At 33.0% G+C, this 26,061-nt stretch overlaps 2 protein-coding genes across 4 annotated transcripts in view; both read right to left on the reverse strand.

The window, feature by feature from the left end:
- The window catches only part of LOC123678477, a 357,292-nt gene that overhangs the window by 264,865 nt on the left and 66,366 nt on the right, over window positions 1–26,061 (reverse strand). The window lies entirely within an intron of this gene.
- On the reverse strand, window positions 10,091–15,283 carry LOC123678479. Of its 2 annotated transcripts, none has more exons than XM_045615517.1 (3): window positions 12,341–15,283; window positions 10,437–10,502; window positions 10,091–10,218 (listed from the first exon to the last, which is right to left on the reverse strand). In XM_045615517.1, exon 1 carries the CDS (start codon window positions 15,266–15,268, stop codon window positions 14,306–14,308), a length of 963 nt encoding a protein of 320 aa, XP_045471473.1. In that variant the 5' UTR covers window positions 15,269–15,283; the 3' UTR covers window positions 10,091–10,218; window positions 10,437–10,502; window positions 12,341–14,305. The 2 variants fall into 2 exon arrangements, with proteins under 2 accessions (XP_045471473.1, XP_045471474.1); XM_045615518.1 differs by having other exon boundaries at window positions 12,341–15,196.

Raw genomic sequence — 26,061 nt, forward strand, 5'->3', positions numbered from 1 at the left:
ACCTCGACGAGCATTGCATTATAAAATTATGCTTCGGATAAATCTGCATTTGCTTAACCTCATATGCAAATGCGTATAAATTTGTGTCTCAAATGATATATTTTTGCCTTGCAGTGCATATTTACTAATTTTCGGTTTTATTTGCATATTTTCAAGATAAAATTTGTTTTCAATCCAATAGAAACAAGCCGAATAGAACCGTACGTTGAGAATATATTGGACAAATCCCAACCAACTTTTATGAGCTATTGACTACTAAATCCCTAAGGAAGGGAGTGTGGAGAAAATATTTATCCCGATTGCTAATATTACAAACATCTGGTAAGTATTACAAGGGAACACACAATCGATGTTGACTTGGTCAACTTCAAAAACAGAATAATCGAACAATGGCAGAGCAGATGGAACGAAACTGAAAGTAAATTAAGAGAATTCAAACGATATTCAATATCTTTAAGACAAAATGAAGACAGAAAAATAAGTCTGACAAACACATGTGCTTTCGATCCATTGATTGCAACAAATTTTTGTGACCTCAAGTTTCTCGCTGAAATCAACCAAGATGAATTGAAAAATATACACTTTTGAAACGGCCTTACTTCAAGGGGAGATTATACAAGTGATTGGCAACAAAAAATGTCATATAACACATGGTCGAAATGTTGGTGGTTATTCTTCAATTTAACATTTTTTGATTTCACGGAATCTATCACTTTTTTCCATAAAACCAATTATATCTTATTAATTTCTGCGTCCTCATCGAATTTGATCATATATTCCGAAAGTGCATTAAATTTGCCTTGATTTGAGCAGTCATGAGTGGCAAAAGATTTTCACTGACGAGTATGGTGAAGTGGTGAATCCAAATATTCTGAAGAGAGCAAAATAGTCGTATCTTTCCAATCGTTTTATGAAAGAAAAACTATCAATGAGAATATGTTTTAAATAATTTTGAGAGATAATACTGAATGAAAAATCGTAGTTTCCATATTAATAATCAGACCATTGAAGCATTTTTAACTATTAACTCCTCAACATCTCGAATTGATGTGATGTGAGTGTTTTAAGTCATGTTTGTTGTTTTTATCTCACTGAATGTATATTTCAGCTCCCTGAAGATGGTCACACAATGATGACTGAAAGCTAGAATGGTACAATAAATGAGATAGATCTTTTAGAGTTTGACGACCACACCCGATATCCTTAAATTGAGAATATCTTTTCTTTGCAGTAAAAACTTTTCGATTTTGCATACTTTCGAATGACATATCCAGTTTTGTGTTAGCTACTTTCCTTTTGCTGTAATATCATGGCTGACGTGATGACAATGAAAAAGACGAAAATACTCAAACTTTCCTTTGCTCTATTTCGGAGGTGCTTATGATTGGATATTGAAATAATTCACATGGAAATACTTATTTCTATTGAACTCAATGTTTCATAAAAAAATGAATTAATTTCTAGTTATTTTTACCGAATAAAATGATTAAATCAAATAAGTTCAACCGCCACCTGCTACTCGAAATAGCCATTTATGGAAAAGGGAAAACCGACATGCAACTGTTGTTACCCATTTCCAACATGAATTAAGGTTAAACGTATGTTTGGGACTGATGAGGGGCGAACTTTTTGGTTCAGTAATTCTTTCAGATCGTCTTAATTCTGAAGAATTCAAAAATGTTTTCATAGAGAACCTACCAGGCATATTAGACCAAATGCCTACCAGACAAAATGTTTGGTTTCAGATGGATGGCTGCTCGGCCCATAATAGTCGGAATGTAGCGGAATTAATGAACCAATATTTTGGAATGAGTTGGATCGGAAGATACGGTCCAGTGAGATGGCCACCCAAGAGCCCCGATCTGACCCCTTAGATTTTTATGTGTGGAACACTTTAAAGAGAAAGTGTACAAATTCGCGTTCAGACTCAAGAAGATTTATTGAAAGAATCCACTCGTGTGAACGAATGCATCAAAAACGTAGTGAACTTCGAAGAGTGGAGGGTTCAACAAGAAAAAGATGTGAAAAATGTATTCAACAAAAAAAAGGACATTTTGAACAATTAATTTGATGTTTTCATTTGTTTCGTTCATATTTTTTTGTATTTAATAATCAAATTTGGTTATCTTTTGAAATACCTGTTCATATTGTATGAAATATTAAGTTCGATAGAAATTAATAATTTCCATGATAATTATCTCAATATCCAATCGAAAGAAGCTCTGAAATAGGGCAAAGGAAAGTTTGAGTATTTTTGTCTTTTTCATTTTCATCGCATTAGCCATGATATTACAGCAGAAGGAAAGTAGCTAGCACAAAACTTTGATATGCCGTTCGAAAGCCTACTAAATGAAGAAGTTTTTACTGCAAAGAAAACATATTCTCATTAATAGTTTTTCATTCATAAAACGATTGGAGAGATACGACTCATTTCGCTCTCTTCAGAATATTTATATTCACTACCTCACCACACTCGTCAGTAAAACTCTTTGGCCACTCATGACTTTTCCAATTAAGGCAAATTTAATGCTCTTTCTGAATATATGATCAAATTCGATGAGGATGCTGAAATGAATAAGATATAATTGGTTTTATGGAAAAAAGTGATAAATTCAAATCAAGTGAATGTGAAATCAAGAAATGTTCAATTGAAGAATTACCGCCAACATTTCGACCATGTGTTTTTTGACATTTTCTGTTACAAATCACTTGAAAAATCTGCCCTTGTTCAATTCATCTTGGTTGACACAAACATTTGTAGCAAGGCCTTGAATCAATTAATCCAAATCACATGTGTTTGTCAGACTTATTTTACCGTCTTTATTTTATTGGGTAGGTGAAAACTCACAGTCAAACTCCACCAAATACAAACTTTATTGAGTGTTATATCAAAAGTTTGTATTTGGTGGAGTTTGACTGTGAGTTTTCACCTACCCAATATCATCACCTCCACTGTATGTCATGGATCGCCTCCGTTGTCTTTATTTTATTTTAAAGAATATTGAACATCATTTGAATTCTCTTAATTTACTTCATCTGCTCTGCCATTGTTCGACTATTTTGTTTTTGAAGTTGACCAAGTTACAATCGATTATGTGTTCCCTTGTAATACTTACCAGATGTTAGTAATATAAGCAATCGGGATGAATATTTTCTCCACACTCCCTTCCTTAGGGGTTTAGTAGCAGTGTGACCAGGTTTAGTAGAAATCTACTTTTTTAGTAGATTTTTCGCATTTTCATGGAGTTTTTAGTAGGAAGAAATCCTTTGGTAGGTTTTAGTAGATTTTGGTAGTTTTAAAAAATATAACCGAGACGATTGGGAATATGGAAATTCGGATGTCTAGACTGTTTCTATGAATCAATTCATTGTTCATTCTCATTGAGGTTCTACGTTCTACGTGTTTCTAGAAGAACGTACCTACTTAAACATAATGAAATCATAAAACTTCTTTGGTGGCTGTCGGCTGAGAATAAATACGAAGAATGATGGAATATCCGAAGGGTGCCTCATTGAAAACAGATGGTGTGTAAACTTCCGTTGAAAATATACCATAATCTCACATTTGGTATTCTATTTAGTGGAAAAAAATATGTCTAACTGGAATTTCATCGACAAATTTGGGTGGCTACATATTTCAGATTTCGAATGCCAAATGCGAGAGAATATTTTCGGCTATTAACCGCATCAAAACAAGGCTTAAAATACGAAGAAGAAGAAGAAGAAGATTTCTAAATAAAAATATAGCATTATTATAACATGCTAAAGAAGGACCTAAAGAGATAGGTGATTGTTGTCGTTTTCAACCTACAAAAAATATGCTCGATTCGATGGATAGTGAAAATTTATATATGGATGTTAAAGACGATGATTTGACTGCAGATTGATACTGATTTTTCAATTATTTTTTTATGTTCAACTGTAGTATTTCATTTCTTTATTTAATGTTATTTTCATCCGAAAGATTTCAGTTTTTATTTCTATTTATATCCTTTCGCTTATTTAAATATATAAATTTGTTTGTTTATATTTGCTATTTTGATCCTATTTATTTTGTTCGGTTTTTTTCCTTTTTTTTTGTCGTTCAAATTTCGAAATAAAATCTTGTTTTATTTTCGAATCTGAACACATCTGTACTGTATATCCTATTCATGAAGTGAAATTCAACCATAAGTGACATTATAATAAAGTGTTTTCTGAATAATGTTAAAATCTAATGCAGCGCCATCTGTGAAATTTTGTCAAAAAATATGTAAGTAGATTTTTAGTAGATGTTGGTAGATTTTTAGTAGATTTCTGCGGCAAGTTTAGTAGATTCACTATATTTCAATCTGGTCACGCTGTTTAGTAGTCAATAGCTCATAAAAGTTGGTTGGGATTTGTCAAATATATCCTCGACGCACGGTTCTATTTGGCTTGTTTCTATTGGTTTGAAAACAAATTTGATCTTGAAAAGATGCAAATAAAACCGAAAATTAGTAAATATGCACTGCAAAGCAAAAATATCTCATTTGAGACACAAATTTATACGCATTTGCATATGAGGTTAAGCAAATGCAGATTTATCCGAAGTATAATTTTATAATACAATGCTCTTCGATGAAGTGTGCTACATTTATCCATCGCACTGGAATAAGTACAAATATTTCGAAAACTGTGGGGAACAAAATCCATACCATACGCCACAAAATGATCACAATTTATCTAAATAAGAAAATTTCCATCCGACATATAAGTGACTGACAGGGAAAACTCAAAATATCTCGGAAACTGAATGGGCACAAATTTTTTTTTATACGGCAAAAATTGGCACAAAATACCCAAATAAAAAAAATTGAAAATTTCCATGTATGAGTCACAGCGTCAAGTTGGTTACTCACGGGAAAAACTCGAAATATCTCGAAAACCGAATGAGCACAAAATTTTTATTATACGGCAAAAATTGGCACAAAATACCCAAATGACAAAAATTGAAAATTTCCATGTACGAGTCACAACGTCAAGTTGGTGACTCACGGGAAAAACTCGAAATATCTCGAAAACCGAATGAGCACAAAATTTTTATTATACGGCAAAAATGGGCACAAAATGGGTACAAAATACCCAAATAAAAAAAATTGAAAATTTCCATGTATGAGTCACACCGTCAAGTTGGTGACTCACGGGAAAAACTCGAAATATCTCGAAAACCGAATGGGCACAACATTTTTTTTATACGGCAAAAATTGGCACAAAATGGGCACAAAATACCCAAAACAATTTGATACCAAAATTCTGTGAGTGGATCACCAACTCGACGCACCTGTTTTAGATTTTGTTTTTCTTTCCTTAATGCTAATGGTAAACTCAAACGCTTTTTAATCAACGGTGAATCATTTATATCATCATTTGATAACGGTAATGAATTATTGTCTAAATAATCAAGTTTCAATTGATCAACATGTTTTTTAATACAGTACTTCTTTCCGTTAATATAAACTTCATACACAACCTTTCCTATTTTTCCTTTGCTAGTTCGTTTTTCCCAGAATTCTTCATTATGTTTATAAGATTTTATTAGAACTTTGTCTCCTGGTGAAAATTCTAAATTTCTTTTACCTTTATAATAATATTTTTGCTCTGCCTGTTTTCGAACAACTTTTTCAGATGAACTTATTGTAGGTAAAATTGAACTAAATCGGTCATTTATTTTGTGCCTGAACATTAATTCGGATGGTTTAACTCCAGTAGTTGTGTCAACAGAATTTCTATAATCAAATAAAAATCTAGCTAATATAGTGTCATTTGAAGTTGCAGAATTCAAAACTTTTTTTAAATGATTTTTCACAATTTTTACTGATGACTCAGCTTGTCCATTAGAACTTTGATGATAAGCTGAAACATCGATATGTTCGATTTTATTTTTATTTAAGAATTCTTTGAATTCATTTGATTCAAATTGTCGTCCTTGGTCTGTGACAATCAATTTTGGTAAACCAAAACGTGCAAATGTAGATCTCAATATCGTAATAGTAGCTACTGATGAAACATTATTCATTGGAAAAACTTCCAACCTTTTCGTATGAGCATGTACAATTATTAGAAAAAATTTTCCTTTGAACGGTCCCAAAAAATCCAAGTGCAAACGGTCCCATGCCTTCTGAGGATATGGCCACGATTGCAACTCTGATTTTGGTGGACTTGCACTATTTAATTTGCATATTTCACATCGATTAACTAATTTTTCTATTTTTGTATTTATGTTTGGGAACCAAAATTATGTTCTCGCTATACATTTCAATTTAACGATTCCTAAATGTGTTGCATGAATTAGATTTAAAATTTTCCCTTGTAATTTATCAGGTACAACAATGCAATTATTCCAAAGTAAACATTCAGATTCTACTGACAATTCGAATCTTTTATTTAAAAATGGTTTGTATCGTTCATTTCTATGGACTCTAGCTGGCCATTCGTTAGTCTAAACGAATTTTTTTATTTCTTGAAGAAATTTATCATTTTTAGTTGCATCTCTAATTGACTGAAATTTATATTTATAGTTATCATATTAGTTATCAATAAAATTAATGATGTTAAAATCTGCACTTGAGGAATTTATTTCATGTGGTAAGGGTAAACGTGATAAACAATCTGCTGGATTTTTATCAGTTCGGACGTATTCTATTTTATATTCATAATTAGACAAAATTGCAGCATATCTACATATTCGGTTAGCGGCATATTGTGGTAAATTTCTTTGGGAATTAAATATGTGAACTAACGGTTTGTGATCACTTGCAAGAATAAATTCATTACCTTTCAAGTACTGATTGAATTTGCAAAGACCAAATATAATTGCTAATCCTCCTTTTTCGAATTGTGAGTATTTTTTTTCTGCTTGATTGAGTAAACGTGATGCATAAGCTAATGGTTTTTCAGTTTTATCTGCCATAATATGGCTCAAAATAGCACCAATACCATACTCTGAGGAATCTACGGACAATTTTGAAGGTAATGAGGGATTATATGCAGTTAATACCTTATTTGAAGTGAGCAAACTTCTCACCCTATCGAATGCGAATTGGCATTCGTCTGTCCGTTCAAACTTAACATTTTTTTTTCAATAATAAATATAATGGATGTAATATGGATGATAAATTATGAATAAATTTACAATAATAGTTGATATGCCCTAAGTATTCGATCGAAGGCTCAAAAAATTTACATTTCTCTCCAGCAATTTTTAAACCTGAACTTTCCAATAATCTGAAAACCTTTTCTAGTCTATCAAAATGCTCTTTTCTATTCCTGCCTGTATTTGCAATATCATCTTGTAATACCACGACACCTTCAATATCAGATAATAATGATTCAATTTTTTTCTGAAATATTTTTGACGCTGGTGATACACCGAACGGTAACCTGAGATATTTGAACAAACCTTCATGTGTAGATATAACTACAAGTTTTGTAGATTCATCATTTAAAACTAATTGCAAGTAAGCATTAGTGTTGGGTTTTTGACTTGTATTACTATTGAATATTGATTGACTAGACTTGTAAATAATATTTCTCTATTTCTGTATTGTAATGAGTTCATTACAGTTCTAAAAAACAGTGCTGTAATGAACTCATTACAGCATCGTTTTCAGATATATTTTTCGTTTTGTGGTTGTCTATGCTGACTCCAATCCTATCAAATTTCAACAAACGTCAATAATTGTCAATATAATATAATTTGGGGATATAGAGAAATGATTTGCTACATATTCGCAAATTCTCATAATTCAGGTAGTGTTCAATCGATTTCGTCAGACATAATTCACGAATTTAATGTATAACTGTAAATTATGTCTAAATTCGAAACATACGATTCATATTCAAATTCCGTAATCTGTCAATTTTCGTAACAGTCACACCAACTGCCAAGATACAATACAAAAGTCACTAGGATATATAATCTGAATTTTTCATTGAATTTCGACAATATTTCGCAAAACTTGACTGAAATAGAGAAAATATCGTCTAATACTCGTTGCAGAAGGCAATTCCAACACTCATGCGTTCCAAAACTCGCTCCTTCGTCGCTCGTTTTCGAATTTCGCATTCGTGTTGGAATAGGAGCCCATTCTGCAACTTGTTTTAGAATATACTATTACTTTATTCACAACATAATAAATACATGCTCTAGCCGAGCTCGTGGACTGTACTGGTGCTGCACAGGCGCAGACTCTCTTTATATAGATTATTGCACTTGGCGCAGCATGGTTGCCAGATCGCTGACATACTGCCGGCCTTGAAATGTCTACATTTCAATAAATTAAAAAAGTACAATATTATAACTACTTCACATTTTTGTCAATGGGCAGTAAGCAAATTTTGCTTACTGGTCTCTTACAAACACCACCATCACTGACGCGCACAGACACAACTCGTACGATATTATATCATTGATCATGTGTGCGTGAATACACGAATAAATTCGGCTCGATAAATATTGCTGTAAATGGTGAAAAACTTCATATAATTAGATAAAAGTTATACTAAGGTGAAGTTCAAAAATAATCTTGCATCTTAAATAAAAATTATTGTGCAATATCGGTGAAATTTCAATAATAAAGTGAAAGTACACAACTAAGAAACCGATAATTCTGTGGCAAGTTAAAAAACGGAGATAAATTGACATACATCTGTGATAGTAAACAATCGATTGTGAGGCGAAGGACTGCGGCTTTTCGAATAAATAACACACCGAGGCGAATAATTGAAATGGCTGAAAGTCTTACGTGCATAACATGCAGTAGAAATATAGGAAAAAGTGGCTATAAGATCCAATGTTGCGGAGTATGCAAGGGGTGGACCCATCTTAGGTGTACAGATATTACGAAAGAGGATATTGCCGGAAAAGAGAAAATAGACTGGACGTGTAAGAACTGCGAAATGCTAGAAGAGGAAGAGGAAGAGGATACGGTGGATGAATCCCTGGAAGAGCTAACTGAAAAATTGAAAAGAAAGAGGAAAAGTTTAAATAAAATGAAGAAAGAAGAAGGAGAAGGCAATATAGAAAGAATGCTCAAACAGATCCTGAAAAAGATGGAAACTCTCGAAGTAGCGGTTACCTTCAATAGCAAGACCATGGATGAAATATTAAACGCTATGGAGGAAATGAAACGAGAAAATAAAGACCTCAGAAAAAAACAACAAAATATGGAAACCACTATAGAAGAAATGGGAAAAGAATTGAATAGCTTGAGAGAGCAGGTTTTAGAAAACGCTGCTACATCAGATGCCCAAAATAGAAGAAAAAATATTATAGTTATAGGACTAAAGAAGAAGGAGGAAATAGCTGCAGTCTTTAACAAGCTCGAGGTCAAAGTCCCAGAGAATGAAATGAAAATAAGACAGTTACCATCGAAGAATCCGATAAAACCAATTTTGATCTCTTTTGATGAAGAAAAGACCAAGAACATGGTAATACAACAGCGAAAGGTGATGGAAGTTTTGAGTACTAGGAGCATGGGATTGGAAGGAGAAGACAGAAGGATATACATAAATGAAGATTTACCTAAAGGAATACAAGACTTACTAAAAAAGGCGAAAGAGCTGAAAAATTCAGGATACAGGTACATTTGGTCGAAGGAAAACAAGGTTTTCTGTAGGAAGGGTGAGTACACGAAAATAATTCATATTCAAAATATTAACCAAGTTGAAGAAATAAAGAAAACAAATTTGAATTAAACATATTCATTAATACCGCATGGATGATTTTGTGAGGGACTATCCATTGAAGCAAACATATACCAGAAATTTTCAAATCACGGAGGAACTCAGTTTACATATTAATAAAGAAAACCATAGTAATTTTAGAATTTTACATAATAACATAAGGAGTATAGATAAAAATTTTAGTGAATTCAATGTTGTTTTATCGCGGCTAAATTTTGATATAGATTGCATAGTTTTGTCGGAAACATGGAAAATAAGGGATCTCAATCAGTATGGAATGGAAGGGTATAGCATAATATACAATAATGGGGAATTAAATCAGAATGATGGAGTGGTTGTATTTTTGAAGAATAATTTACAATATAATTTTGACATAGTACAGGTAGGAGAAATGAAAGCAATAGTCATCAATTTAACAAAACTTAATAAAAACATACAGATTATCGCTATCTACAGATCCCCAAGTTCATCTGTAGAAGAATTCAATAGGAATCTCCCAATGCTACTGGAAACCTGCAAAAAGAAAAATAAAAATAATATATCCTTCTTTCTTGGCGATATCAATATAGACATTTTAAAAAATCAGGCATATACAGAAGAATATCTTAATACTATGGGGGAATACGGATATATATCGATGATAAATGACTTTACTCGAGTAACGGTCAATACAAAATCATGTATTGATCACATCTTTATCAGCTCTGATAACGAAATAGAAACATATTTACCTGCTATACTTCATACAACTGTGACCGACCATTATTCAACCTTCATAGAGTTCTCCCCAGAAAAATCTGTGAACACAAATTTAAATAAATCATCTTGCGAAAAAAAATTCATAAACTATAATCAGATGATGACAATACTTGAAGAGCACAAATGGGATGAAGTATATGAAACAAGTGAAGTAGATCAGTCGTGGATAATATTTATAGAAGAACTACAAGAAATTATTGAGAGTTGCTCAAGGATAGTAAAAATAAAGCGCTGTGATAGAAAGAGGAAACCGTGGATCACAAACGGTCTTATTAAAGCTATTAAAACTAAAGATCAATTGAATAAAAATGCCATATATAACCCCAACAACCCTGAACTTTTGAAGAAATTTAAAACACACAAAAATAAGTTAGAAGAATTACTGAAATGCGCAAAAAAAAATTATTATCGAAAAGAAATAGAAAAAAATCAAAACTATTCAAGAGGACTCTGGAAAATAGTGAATAATAAAAAACAAGAAAATAGGATTGCAAGTATAAAGAATGAAAATGGCGAGATTTTGAAGGGAGATGGTGATATAGCAGAGGAATTTAATAAATATTTTATAAACGTTGCGACGAGACTAGCAGAGAAATTCACTTCACATCAAGATCAAGTACTGCAAACAACCCATAAATATTGCAACTCCATTGTTTATTTTGACACGGATGAAACAGAAGTGAAAAAAGTAATTAAGGAATTAAAAAACAACAAAGCAGCCGGACCGGACACCATCAAAGCAGAAAGCTTAAAAATCATATCTACTCACATTGAAAAACCATTAACCTATCTTATCAACAACAGTATCAGAAAAGGAATATTCCCCCATATCCTAAAAACCGCCGTGGTAATACCACTATATAAGTCGTCAGAACGGACAGAGCCAAAGAATTATAGACCTATATCCTTAATTTCATCAACTGCGAAAATATTCGAAAAAATCTTATACAAACGCACACTTTCTTTTATAGAAAAGTACAAGATATTGGCCAAGAATCAATTTGGATTCCAAAAAAAAAGATCAACACAAGATGCCATCAATTCTCTAGTAGAGTTGATCACTGAAGCAATGGATAATAATGTACCAGCGATATGCATATTCGTTGATCTCTCGAAGGCCTTCGATACGGTTAATCACGAAATATTGTTGCAGACTTTAGAAAGTATGGGGTGGAGAGGAGTATCATTTGATTTAATCGAGAGCTATCTAAAAGGAAGAAAACAAAAAGTCAAAATAGGAAAAGTCTTAAGTACAGAAGAAACAATTACATGCGGAGTGCCTCAGGGGACTATTTTGGGCCCGATCCTTTTTCTGCTTTATATGAATGAATTATTTGCCTTGAATCCTGATAATGAAATTGTGAGTTTTGCGGATGACACTGTAGTCTACTTTACCGCGCCGACGTGGAACCAATTGAAGCTAAAAACTGAAAAAAATTTTGCTGAGATAATCGAATTTTTTGAAAGAAGAAAGTTGACAGTTAACATGGATAAAACAAAATTTATGACATTTACGAGTCTTAGAACTGGAAAACCTTCATTTGATACGTTATGCATAAAAACTAAAGGATATTCTTTTCAAGTAAAAAGTACAGAATATATTAAATATTTAGGGATAATGATGGACTGTCATCTACGATGGAATGAACAAGCGAATCTCGTAATAAAGAAAATAAGATCACTATTAGGTAAATTCAAAAGTTTAAGAGAAATATGTGAGCAAGATGAACTGGCGAGGGTGTATCAAGCACTGGTTGAACCGCATTTGAATTATGCTATACTATCATGGGGAGGGATAGCAAACTCGTATTATAAAGGAATAGAAGTAGCTCAAAAATGGGTGTTGAAAATTATATATCGTAAACCTATTACTTACCCAACAGAAAGTCTATATGAGTTGTCAAACATGTTTACTGTGCGTCAACTATACGCCCGTGCCCTACTTATGCACCAACATCAGCTACAGGTACCTACAAAAAATCGAAAAGATATGAGATCTCCAAACATCCCTTTACCTATGCCGAAGAAAACTATTGGTTTAAAATCACATACTTACCTGGCACCTTTACTTTATAATACACTCCCAAAGAACATTAAGGATACTAGGGCAAAATCAGCGTTCAATAATAAAATAAAGAAATGGATTCGAAGCAAGCCGTCATCATTCTGGTATACGTTCACAAACAGAAACAATTTCATTTAATACTCACTGTTCCAAATGTGTGAAAATTGGTTGAGGTAACCATTGTAATTTTTGTTACTTTTTTTCTCTTTATGGATATTTGTGTACACGAAATTCTTGTTATAAATTTTTTCTATAGGTACTGCCCACGTACAAGTTTTGAACTTTTGTGGGAAACAAAATGTTTATTTTTAATAGGTTTATACTATATTTACTGATTGTATAGAACTTTTTTTGTTAATTTTGTTTTGGGAAAATAAACATTATTCTATTCTATTCTATTCCGTCGCTACCAGCGTGAAGCGATTCTATGCGGGCCATTTTCCACATGAGTGAAGGTAGGTTGTCTTCCTTTACCAGAATTAATGCTCCCTTTGTTAACAGGTTGGGGCCGTTGCTTTTCCATTTTTGCCTCACTTGAAGGCCATTGATGTACTCAACGCTCCATTTTTTCCAGAATAAATGCCATCTGGATCCTCTAAAAAACTGTTCTGGGGCAAGCTTGTGAGGGGTCGTCCAATCAGAAAATGTGCAGGCGTGAGTGGGGATAAATCATCAGGATTAGAGGAAAGTGGGGTAAGTGGTCGAGAATTGAGTATAGATTCTACTTGGCACAATATGGTCGAAAAATCTTCAAACCGCTGATTACCCGCTTCAAATGATGTTTCGTACTCTTAACGCACGCTTCCCAAATTCCGCCAAAATTTGGTGCCTTTGGTGGAATGAATTTCCAAATTATCCTTTTATCGGTAAAATGTCTATTGATTTGGTCATTGTTTTCTTTGAAGAAGCTGAGGAGCTCATTATTGGAACCTACGAATTGGGTTCCATTATCCGAGATAATAGTGTTAGGCTTTCCTCTTCTCGCTATGAATCGCCGAAAACAAGCAAAAAAGGCCTGTGTTGTTAGTTCAGTTGTTAACTCGATGTGCACCGCCTTCGTCACCATGCACACAAATATACAAATCCATGCCTTCACTATTCCCGGCTTCCGAGACTTACTATCCTTAAGATAGAAAGAACCAGCGTAGTCGCATCCTACATAGGAAAATGGAAATGCCTGGGAAAGTCGTTCAGAAGGTAAATTGCCCATAATATATTCGCATGTTTTAGGTTTCGCCTTGAAACAATCAATGCATTTGTGAACAATTTTACGAGCACTAGTTCTACCGCCTAAAGGCCAGTATTTTTGTCTTATTATAAATAATAATTGCTGAGGTCCGCAATGAAGAAGTTTTCTATGTTCATCGCACATTATATTTATGGTTAATGGATGATCCTTTGGCAAAATGATTGAATGCTTTTTGTCGTAATCAAAGTCTGCATTAGAAATTCTACCTCCAATTCGCAAAATATTTTTTGAATCAAGAAAAGGATTCAAACCTAAGAGTGGACTCGAACTCTCAACGCATTTTTTTTTGCCTTTAATCAGAAATTTCTTGGCCTGAGCTAATCTCAATAAAACATTAAAAGCTTCATCTATTTCGCTTATACCTAAACAACCAAACATTTAATTATTCGCGTTCTTCGCGTTATTCACGAATCGCAAACAATATGCAGTTACTCTTATCATTTTTTTCAAATCAGAGAATCTTTCGAATATAAAATCGGACTTGTCGAGAGCAATATTTGAAACTATTTTCGCTTCTGGCACTTCTTTCAAGGTATCGTAATCTTTTTTAAAGGGTATTCATCACTATTGCGCTTTAACCAATGTGGACCATGAAACCAGAAGTTTGTTCTTGTAAGGTCACTTACAATAGCGCCTCTAGATATCAAATCTGCAGGATTCTCTTTGGATCTCACATGATGCCAATCATTGATATGAGTTAGAGTTTGTATTTTTGACACTCTATTTGCGATGAACGTTTTCCATTTGTTTGGGGAGCCTTGAATCCAATGATAGGTGACAAGTGAATCGGTCCAACAAAAGGTTTTCTGAAAGTCAAGTTTTATTGCACCTTTAACCTTGGCTAATAATTTAGAACCTATTAGCGCTGCGCACAGTTCTAGTCTAGGCAATGACAATTGCTTAATAGGTGCTACCTTGCTCTTGAAACAAATTAAATTACATCTGATTCCGCTAGAAATTTGTTTCTTTATATAAACACATGCGCCATAGCCTTTTTCAGATGCATCTACAAACAAATGAATTTCTAAGGATTGTGCATTTCGCAACAAAGCAGGCCTCGGGATTTTTATATTTTTTAACTCTTGTAAATTAACTAAAAATTTAATCCAATTCTTCCTCAAATTATCATAAACTGGCTCATCCCAATCTTCCTTTTCCTTCCAAACCAATTGGAGAATAAATTTTGCTTTCATGACTATGGGACTTACTAGGCCCATAGGGTCAAATAATTGGCTGATTGCCGATAGAATGGATCTTTTTGTAATATTTTTATTTTCCTTTAAGTAACCTAGCTCTTGACTTATATTATATTCGATTGTATCTGACGATGCATTCCAAAATACACCCATAGTTTTACTATTTTGATTTACGCTTAAATTGAGTATGCTAGACTTTACATTAATATCAATATTGAAATGTTCAATGAGATCTGAAGAATTGGTTAACCATTTTCTCAATTGAAAAAAAAACTGATTTTTGCAGTGATTCATTCACCGTTGATTGCAGTTGTATTATATCGGACTCATTATTTCTACCGTCTAAATAATCGTCAACATAAAAATTTTTTTTAATTGCTTTAGATGCCATTGAAAAAAATATCAGCATTTTGATTAGCTATCTACTGTAAAGCACTTGTTGCTAAAAAACTGTGGCGGACTTACTGCCGTAAGTGACTGTCATTAACTCATAGCATTTTAAACTTTCCGCTTCGCAATTTCGCCAGAACATTCTTTGGAATCTAGTCTGACTTTGATGAAGCCATACCTGTCTGTACATCTTAGATATATCAGCTGTAAGTACGTAATAAGGTAGTCTAAATCTCAATAGAATATCAATTAATTCACATTGTATAGTTGGTCCTGCTAATTGTGAATCATTTAATGAAATATTGTTGTCAGCCTCTGCAGAGAAGTCTAATACACTCTACATGGAGTGGTGCCGCTATCCTTTAAAACAGGATGATGTGGAACATAGTAAACTGTACCGTCGTCTTCTAAATCATCTAGATCTATATGCCTATTTCAACTTCTTTTAAATATCCCAATTGCATATATTCCTCAATGAAATCTACATACTGCTGTTTCAATTTAGCATTTTTAGATAGTTTACGCTCAAGGTAATGAAATCTTTTAATTGCCATTTCTTTTGTTCTTCCTAAATGAACATTATCATTTTTAAATGGAATTTTAACTATGAATTTATTACCTGGAGCTCTAGAAAAGTTGAAATGAAGTGATTTTCACAAAAATCATCTTTGCTATCAGGACCTTTACAATCTTCAATTTGCTAAAATTTTTCTAAATGTTCACTTAACAACTTGTTTGGTTCGTTGTCATCAATTGCTAAATTGCTAAAGACCTGCTTATAATTTCTAACTCCGAAATGTCTTAATTCTCCTCTTATTATCCAACCTAGTTTACTGTTTTGCAATATGACGCCATTAGTTAGATTTACTTGTTCCATGAGTAGCAAATGATAAAATATACCTACTCCGCATAGTATATCAATTTCCTGACTTTCATTAAAATCTGGATCCCCTAATACCTTGTCTTCAGGAATATTCAAAATTTTAGGATTGAAATCATAATTTGGTAAATATTGAGTAATTTTTGGTAATATTAAACAAGAAATATTTTCGGAACAGTCCCTAACTAATGAATGCATTTTAACTGATATTTTGTACTAGGCACATGTACTAAAATTACTGCCGATGCCTGATATGCTATACTCTACTGCGCATCTATCCAAACCTAATCGATTAGCTAACCTTTCTGTTATGAAATTGCTTTGGGATCCTGGGTCAAGCAACATGCGTGCCCTAATGAATTGTTTGTGTTTATTTTCTACATTGACTATGGCGGTTGAGAGTAACGAAATAGTTTTACTGCCGGCCATAGCCGCGCTTGCTGCTATTTTTTTCAATATTTGTTTCTGAGGAAATACCGCAAACTTTTTCGTCAGTATTCTCATGTTCAATTTCGTTATTTACTTGCGTATGCATGCTTTTCATGCCTTCGTTATGTAGTAATGTATTATGATACCTTTTACATTTTCTACAAGTTGATTTGTTGCATTCCCTCGTACTATGTCTAGGATTTTAACAGTTTTTATATAACTTAAGCTCATTCACTTCTTTTATTCTGTCATCAATACTTAGACTTGAGAATTTGTCACATTTAAAAATGGAATGTTCATCCTTGAAAAAATAACAAGAAAACTTATGCATAGTATTTTTTTGTACCGCGAAAGAATTTACTCTTCTTTCTCTCGAATTTTTATTATTTTAATTTTTTTCTCTACATTCAGACATAACTTTTCTAATAATAAATATTTTTGTTTCAGAAATGCACTGATTTCTTTCATTGTGGGTAATTCACCTTTAATCTGATAACTTTCCCAGTCTCGCCTAGTTCTATTGTCAAATTTGGACACAATCAGATGTATCAAGAGTGTATCCCACTCCTCGACTGGCTGTCCAAGATTTTTTAATGGACGAAGATTTTTTGTAAATGAATCATAAATATTTTTTAAATCTGAGCCGTTTTCTTTTGTCATATTTTGAATTTTGAATAAATTGCCTACATATGTTTCTACAATAATTCTTTTATTCTCGTAAGCCTCCTTTAGAATAGAAAAAGCTACAGAATAATTTGCGCTACCCAGCAAACACTGGGAGGTAACTGTGAAGTACCATGGAAGTAACTTTGCAACTAAAAGCTCGCATGCGATGTATTAAAAACATTGCCTCCCGCTCGCATTTGCAGCGAAATGTCCGCGACATCATGTACGCATTTCAAGTCGTTGTGTTGTTCAAATTGAGACATGAAAAAATATCCCCAAAAAAACATCCATTTGTTGTCACTTTTATGGAAGTTTTTGAGTCAATAAATGTCTTTTTAATAACCACATTGGGTCGTTTCATGCGAGGTCTCTTTGATATCTCTATATTCCATTCCCTTTTTTTCACCACACATAGAGAACATTATATCAATTTCAATAGGAAGTTCGATTATGATTTCATTATTAGACTTCTCAATTCTATTCTTTTTTTCACTACACATAGAGTACACATACTGACTTCCATATAAGATAAAATTTTGAACTTTATTAAATAAAACTTTTGGGACAGCGTGACGACTTGGTCGATGGTGGGGTTTATTCAGGCCTTAATCTGCCTACTCCTGATTAACCTCGGGATAACTATAACGGGACATGCGCTAACTAGGTCTCAATCTGCCTACTCCTAGTTAACGGGAAAAATAAATGGTTTTCTAACTAGGCCTCTATATGCCTACTCCTAGTTAGACGGTTATAAAACATTAAAAATAAAATATAGAACAGACACAAAATGCTCGGCTTATCTCCGTTTAAGATGCTTACTTCGAGGCTTAAGTAGATTGTTGCGCCCTCTGTTGGGGGAAGCGTTAACCTTGTTGGCAACGCCACCATGACCGTAACGCAGGAATCTGTAATCCCCACAAAACATTACTTTTGTGATATTCATAAAAAAGTCCCTTTGGCACTATACAGTGTGTTTCCAAATTGTATGTATGACTTTGTACAAGATATTCTACCCATTGAATAAATGATATTTGATATAGGTCAAATGCCTTGTATTGTTCAAATTCGGACAAGGATTCCTATATAGAATATCATTTATTTAATGTGTAGAATATCTTGTACAAAGTCATACATACAATTTGGAAACACACTGTATAGTGCCAAAGGGACTATTTTATGAATATCACAAAAGTAATCCTGTAGAAATTTGTACATACAATTTGGAAATGGGAAATGAAGTAATGAAACATCCATATAATAAATAATTATTCAATCTAATATAAAAAAACAAACGTCACAAAAAAGTGAAATTATCTCTCATAAAATAATAAAATTAACAAACAGAGCCGGTCTTCATTTGACCACTTATAAAAAAATACTATATATATTTTAATTTATTGGTTTTTTGGTGATATAGCTATATCACCAGCCACATGGCAGACACCAACGCACAAATAAAACTGAAAAAACGGGAAGCCTATAGCTATTGTAGTTTTCGAAATATCGCTCGATCAGCCAGAAAACGGACCAAGTGAATACGTAATCTGTATTTTGTTGCAAAAATGCTTCTATTAGGATCACGTTCTGGTCTCACCGACGACCTCTCGGATTGCTCTGAATCGTTTGTTTTTGTTTATTACATCCAGATGAAGGAGAATAAATAAATATTCGTCGGACTCTTTGAGGGCTGGATATTTCAGTGCCACAGATGGATAATTGAAAATAATAATGTGCAAAGTATTACTATTACATTCACCAGAATAAACAGCCACATTGGGAACATAAAGTGACCCACTCAAAAAGGATTTGAAATATCATCCAATTCATGTTAACATTGTGTAGTTCTCAAAAAGACTTCGTTGCGAAGTCGCTCGATGGTAAACTTTTTAACTACTAATTTACCACTTTCTATGGGGATGGCATTGTGGTTATTTATTAATATCCTCAAATTATTATCACTGCATCTTCGAATTGTTGTTAACAAAGCAATGTCGCAAAATAAATATGTTTAGAACAAGTATGCGTAATCGCAATGAAGATATCTGTCAATGTGCAATTTGAGACTTCGCGAAACTGCCAAGTGATGTAACGTGTTTGCTGGGTAGTAATTGGAATTGATTCTATTTTTTGAGCAGCTTCACCACTGAGACAAGACCTTAAGTAATAAAATTTTTGAATTTCGTCCAATGGCTTGTTGTCATGTACTAAAGATAAATACAAATCTCGCAATTCAAGCCATTTCTCATACAATCCGCTAAAATTTGGTAACTTTAATGCCGGTAATTTAACAGAATTGGAACAAATGCCTTTCATACTCTCTGACCGTTTCATTATTGTATCATTAATACCATAAGATTCCTGTTCGTAACTATTGATTGTTTCCTGAATGCTAGCAACTAGCTGAAAGTTATCTTCCTCGAATTTCATTCTTTCGTTTTCTTCGTGAGCTACATCTTCATAATTCGCTTTTTCATTTTCGTACATTGAATACTCAACGCTATTTTGAATTTCATCGAACTGTATCAACGTTTTATTAATAGTTTCTAACCTGAGTTTCAACTGTATAATTTCTTTCTCATCAATTGAATCATGATCTATTTTTTCCATGTGATTTTTCAACCTTGTAACTGAAGCTTTGCAATCACCTTGTTTAAATCGCAATTCAGTTAAATCGGACATTATTACAATAAGAATCTACACTCAATTATTGTGGATTTAACTTGGATAGGAAAGATAGGATCACTCACTTGCTTATTTATCCTTATTTATTGTTATTCTGGACTCTGCGTCGGCGATCGTCGTCGCACCTGCACGTTGCTGCTGGAATAATCTGCGCCAACTCAGTTCTTCTGTCCTCGTCGCAGTCGCCGCTGTAGACTCGGAACTTCATGGTTTCACCTTGCGTCGTAGGTCGATTATCCCTATCAAAATGTCGGACTGCTTCTGCGTCGAAAGCGTCATCTGGATATTGCTTGATTTTTGCACTTGTATAAACACAATCCGGTTCGATTGGACCAATGTTGGGTTATTGACTTGTATTACTATTGAATATTGATTGACTGGACTTGTAAATAATATTTACTTTATTCACAACATAATAAATACATGCTCTAGCCGAGCTCGTGGACTGTACTGGTGCTGCACAGGCGCAGACTCTCTTTATATAGATTATTGCACTTGGCGCAGCATGGTTGCCAGATCGCTGACAATTATGATAGAAAGATCAATCTTAGAAAATTCTTGACCTCCGCCAAGATTATCAAAAAGTTCCTGAGAAATTGGTAATGGATATTCATCCTGTTCCAAAAATGGTTTTATTGTGATTTTGAAATTTCCACATAATCTTATACTTCCGTCTTTCTTTAAAATTGGAACAACTGGCGTTGCCCAGTCAGAATAATCTACCGGAGCAATAACACCTAGCTTTAAAAGACGTTCCAATTCATATTGTATCTTTTCTTTCATAGCATAAGGCACTGGCCAAGCTCTATAAAATTTTGGTTGAACGTTTTCGGGATCTATCAAAGTAAGTTTTACTTTAGACTTATTGAAAGCGCCTAGTCCTGGTTCAAACAAATTTGGATACATTTGTATTAATTCAGATTCGATATTATTAATGCTGAATATAAAATTATTCATATTCAAATTGAAAACTGAGAGAAAACTTCTTCCTAAAATTGAAGGACCACCATTTTCATTTACAACTAATTTCAATTTCCTATTTAAATTATTAAAGGAAATTACCGGTTCAATATAACCCTGTGGCTTCAGTTGATCGCCATTGTATACGTGTAAAATTATACTACATTTATTCAATTTGAAATCAGAAAAATATGCTCCATAATATCTTCTTGATATAGCGGAAATACTAGCTCCAGTATCTAATTCAAATGCATGTGATTTTCCATTGATAACAATATTCATAATAAATGGTTCTGAATAATGATGCTCATTCAATGAAAACAGAGTATTGAAATTATCATCAAGAAAATTATGATAACCTTTTATCTTATTTTGGCTGTTACATTTACTTGGGCACATATGTCACGGGCGTAGCCAAGTTTCAGTTTCGGGGGGGGGTTTACATATTATAAAAAAAATCTTATGTTTTTCTTTTTTAATATGTCAACTTTAAAAGAGCCAACCCATTCAGTCTATTTTCACTAGTTTTATTTTTCAAGTATGTTTTGAGAAAAAAAGCATTTTCAAAATCACTTTTTGAAATTTAGTTTATTTCTTTACATCGATTCTTATGAATATATTCAGGAAAATAAAACCGTCGTAGTATTTATACAACAGAGTACTCAAATTCAAATATATGAGTAGAAAGTTTATATGCAAAAAAACGGTAAAAAATGAGTTATCACCTTTTTTGCATTTTTTCACTGTTTTATCATGAAATTTTGGTGGCAAACTTCAGATTCGAATTCTGTACCCCAGAAACAGAGATAATAAATCGAAGAAATTAAAACTACCCCATCAACTGAGTTTTAGCAGAAATAGATATAATACGCCAATGTTGAACTATCGTTTGAGCCAGGTTTTTGGGACAAAAAACTTTATGGAAGAAAACTTAAGAAGATTAAATTTTTTTTGTATTTTTTTTAATGTTCCGTCACAGAATTTCGGTGCTAAACCTCAGATTCGGATTTAGAACCCAAAAAAATAAAGGGTGTTTTTTTAGAGCTATAGAACTTTGAATTGCAATAAAACAACGATGGATTATTCGATTGATATGAATTTTATTTATCCGCAATATAATTTTGTGGCATAACATTTTAAATATGATTTCTGGCGTATGACCGACAAGGCTGGCTCGGATGTAGTCCAATCTGGACGTCCAATTTTCGATGACTTTTACAACATTTATGGCCGTATATCGGCAATAACACGGCGAATGTTGTCTTCCAAATAGTCAAGGGTTTGTGGCTTATCCGCATAGACCAATGACTTTACATAGCCCCACAGAAAGTAGTCTAGCGGTGTTAAATCACAAGATCTTGGAGGCCAATTGGTCCAAAACGTGAAATTAGGCGGTCACCAAACGTGTCTTCCAATAAATCGATTGTGGCACGAGCTGTGTGACATGTTGCGCCGTCTTGTTGGAACCACAGCTCCAAAAAAGTTTTATGATTTTATTATGTTTACGTACTTTCTTCTAGAATCGCGTAGAATCTCAAAGAACAATGAATTGATTCATCGAAACAGTCTAGGCATCCCAATTCCCAACCGTCTCGGTCAGATTTATAAAACTACAAAAATCTACCAACTGATTTCTGCCTACTAAAAATTTCATGGAAATGCGAAAAAACTACTAAAAAGTAGATTTCTACTAAATCTGGTCACACTGCTTTGAAAATAAAAATCTGATGCTGATAAGGCACGTCTACAAAATATGTTTTATTTTATTCTGCTATCATAAAAATTAATTAGCTCTGTTGGAGAATCATAAGAAAAAAACGATGACTTATATCTTATAAATTGAAATGAGTTCTTCATTCTTTATTTTTATTATCCAATCCATACAGGCTGTTCCAACATTGATGCGATGCTCTATTACAGTTAAGGGCTGATATTTTCGAATATTTTTCGACACAGTAACACGAGGTTCTATTAAATATTAGAGCTACACTATCTAATTGTTTGGAAGTATACAGGGCGTACCAAAAAAGTTTACCTCGATTAATGAACAAATATTTTTTCATGGAACACCTTTTTTTTCATTGAATTTTCAGATTGCACGGAATAAATTAACCTAAGTTGGTTCGCTCCAAATTTACCGTTTTTGAAATATTTCGATTTTTTATAAAGTGAAGGGGCTTTGGAAGATCCTAATCACTTCGACATGAATGAATTCATTCAAAACGAGTTAATTAATTGACGACTCATTCAAACGTTATTATCGGGCTTATTCTAAATGGCATAGCCTGCATTTAATTTTCTTAGTAGGTAGCAAATTTAAGTATCTTTGAGAAGTTGTCTCCTGAATGACAAAATAAATTATAGGGTGTACCAGTTGAAATAGCCCGATATTAACTTTTGAATGAGTTATCAATTAATTCTATCATTTTAACACCCAGTAGAGTTCTCAATGATTTTTGTTCGAAATCTCATTGAAATAAATTAATTCACATTCACCATGGAATAATCCTAATGGATTTTTTTTACGTATCAATTTTTCGACCCTTATTCACAGGGCCGTCGCTAGCCAAATTGCCACCCTAGCTCCTAGCAGTCAACTCTGCAGAATGCAAAGAAATTATTTTGGGATATCGAGATCTTCTACCGAAATATGGAAAAATTGAAGGCAACTGTTTGTAAAATTTCAATAATAATAACATAGAAGAAATATAAACAAAACCAACAAGTTCAAACTTATACAAAAATAAAAATCATTTTAGGATTGGTAAGTAAAAATAATAGGAACACATGAATGACTAGAACAAAAAATGAAAGTATCTGTCCGGAAAAAATATTCAACGAATTATTTAGAAATTAACTTTTCGATCATTTGAATGAATGATCGAAGTTGTACATTATTTCCAATTTTTGAACCAAAGAGGAAAAAAAACGAATTAAATATAACGAATTCGATTTTTGCCGATATTTCTAAGTTTTCATCAAATTATGCCGTAAATTGTAAAGAATCAAAAAGATGTAGTTCGCTGCTACCAATACCCTTCACATTTCATAATAATATTCAATAAGGACCCGCTCTAGCGTTTCTGCCGCCCCGGTAAAAATACAAGTCGACGCCCTTGCAGGTTCGTGGTAAGATTTTTTATAAAAAGTTGAAAAAGTTTTATAGACGGATAATGTATTGAGTGTAATTATTTCTTGAAAATTCAAATTTAATCAGGAAAGATTATTAGCTGATGAACTTCTAAAGAAATTGATAAAAATTGTTGGACGGAACAGATAAAATTTCATTTCTTGAATATATTTGGTTTTTTCCATGAATTGTTCGTAAACCCGTATTAGGTCACAAAAATCTACCCTTGATTTCAGCAGCTGGTATTACGTAAACAAAACCGATCTTCGACAGAGGCAATGAAGTGATAAAACTGTGCTAGTAACCATTTGCTAGTTATGAAAGGAAGCAATTTCATAATAATATTCAATAAGGAGCCGCTCTAGCGTTTCTGCCGCCCCGGCAAAAATACAAGTCGACGCCCTTGCAAGTTCGTGGTAAGATTTTTTATAAAAAGTTTTATGGACGGAAAATGTATTGAGTGTAATTATTTCTTATGAATTCAAATTTAATCAGAAAAGATCATTTATTCATAAACTATAAAATAAATTAACAAAAATTGTCGGACAAAAAAGATGAAAATTCCATTGCTTGAATATATTTGGTTTTTTCCATGAATTGTTCGTAAACTCGTATTAGGTCGCAAACATCTACCCTTGATTGCAGCAGCTGGTATTACGTAAACAAAACCTATCTTCGACAGAGGGATTAGAGGCAATAAAGTGATAAAACTGTGAATAGAAACCAATTGCTAGTTATGAAAAGAAGCAAGGAGGATTTCTTATAAAGGCACGTCACGGTCCGTAATGTTTTCAAGATGTTAAAAATGTGGAAATGGAATCTATTGCAAATGTTCGAATGATAACTATTTCAGTTCCGTTAATATCGCTCTTATACCTACTACCGAAAACAAATTTCAGAATTGTACCTAGCATTTTAACACCTGACAAAGTACCTTATCAAGTATCTGAAAAAGATAGTTATTTGAATTCTTTTTTTTTTAAGTATCTTAAGACACCTTTGCAAATAGTATCTTATTTTGTATTCAGATACTGTTATAAAGTAAGTTTGATGGCTTTGTCAACTTTATTTCAAAATATAGGTAATTCATTTATAAAATTTGAAATAATATTTCAATTTCCAATCAGCATCAAAAAAATCAAGTTATTAATCCGAAAAAAATAAAGGTGAATGTAAAAAGAAATCTATTCAATACATTCTTCTAGTAATTTAGTACCTAGATTTCTCGGAAAAAGTGGAAATACCTTCCTTCAATAATTGCCGCCCCTCTAGAATAGGCTCTGCGGTTTTAGGTTCTTCTGCCGAGTTCCCACTTCATAAAACATTTGAACATTTGGTTTTTTTAGCTTTAAGATGATAGTGTGTAACAATCGGATAACACGGATGAACCATTATTTCAAATTCGAATGCTGATTTGGATTTAAGGATTTCAAAGTAGGTTACTGCTGCAACCTTAAATCCAAAGGCAAATCCATAAATTCAGAATATAACACTCACTTGCACATAGTGAAGAATCAAAAAATATTGTTATATAATTGAACGTGGTATAAAATAAAATAAACTTCTCATATATTTATTTCTTAGGAAACATGAGATGGAAATGATGAAATGCAAACGTAATCCCAAAAGTGGCGGATTACTAAGCACTAAGCCCTTCCGAATTTTTGTTATAACACGAATATGCGCCGACGCCTTGATGATCGTTTTACATAAACTGATTAGTCTTTGATCGTGTATTGAAATTTAATACACAATAATCTGACGCTGGCTCTTTTGTGTGAATTCAGTGCGCATTTATGGATCAGATGAGTTTAATTTAATAAAAAACCAATTAATTTGATAGGCAGAAGGAGAATATGAAATTGAATTTTCAATCATATCACAGGATATTTCTTATAAAATAAAGAATAAACAGTGCTATTATGATATTTTGAAATTTTACATTTCATT

This window comes from Harmonia axyridis, chromosome 4 (assembly GCF_914767665.1).
Source record: "Harmonia axyridis chromosome 4, icHarAxyr1.1, whole genome shotgun sequence".
Lineage (NCBI taxonomy): Eukaryota > Metazoa > Arthropoda > Insecta > Coleoptera > Coccinellidae > Harmonia > Harmonia axyridis.

Bases quoted from the DNA above. Each gene is read 5' to 3' on its own strand.
- LOC123678479 (XM_045615517.1), bottom strand. From the start codon at position 15,268: ATGAATCACTGCAAAAATCAGTTTTTTTTTCAATTGAGAAAATGGTTA.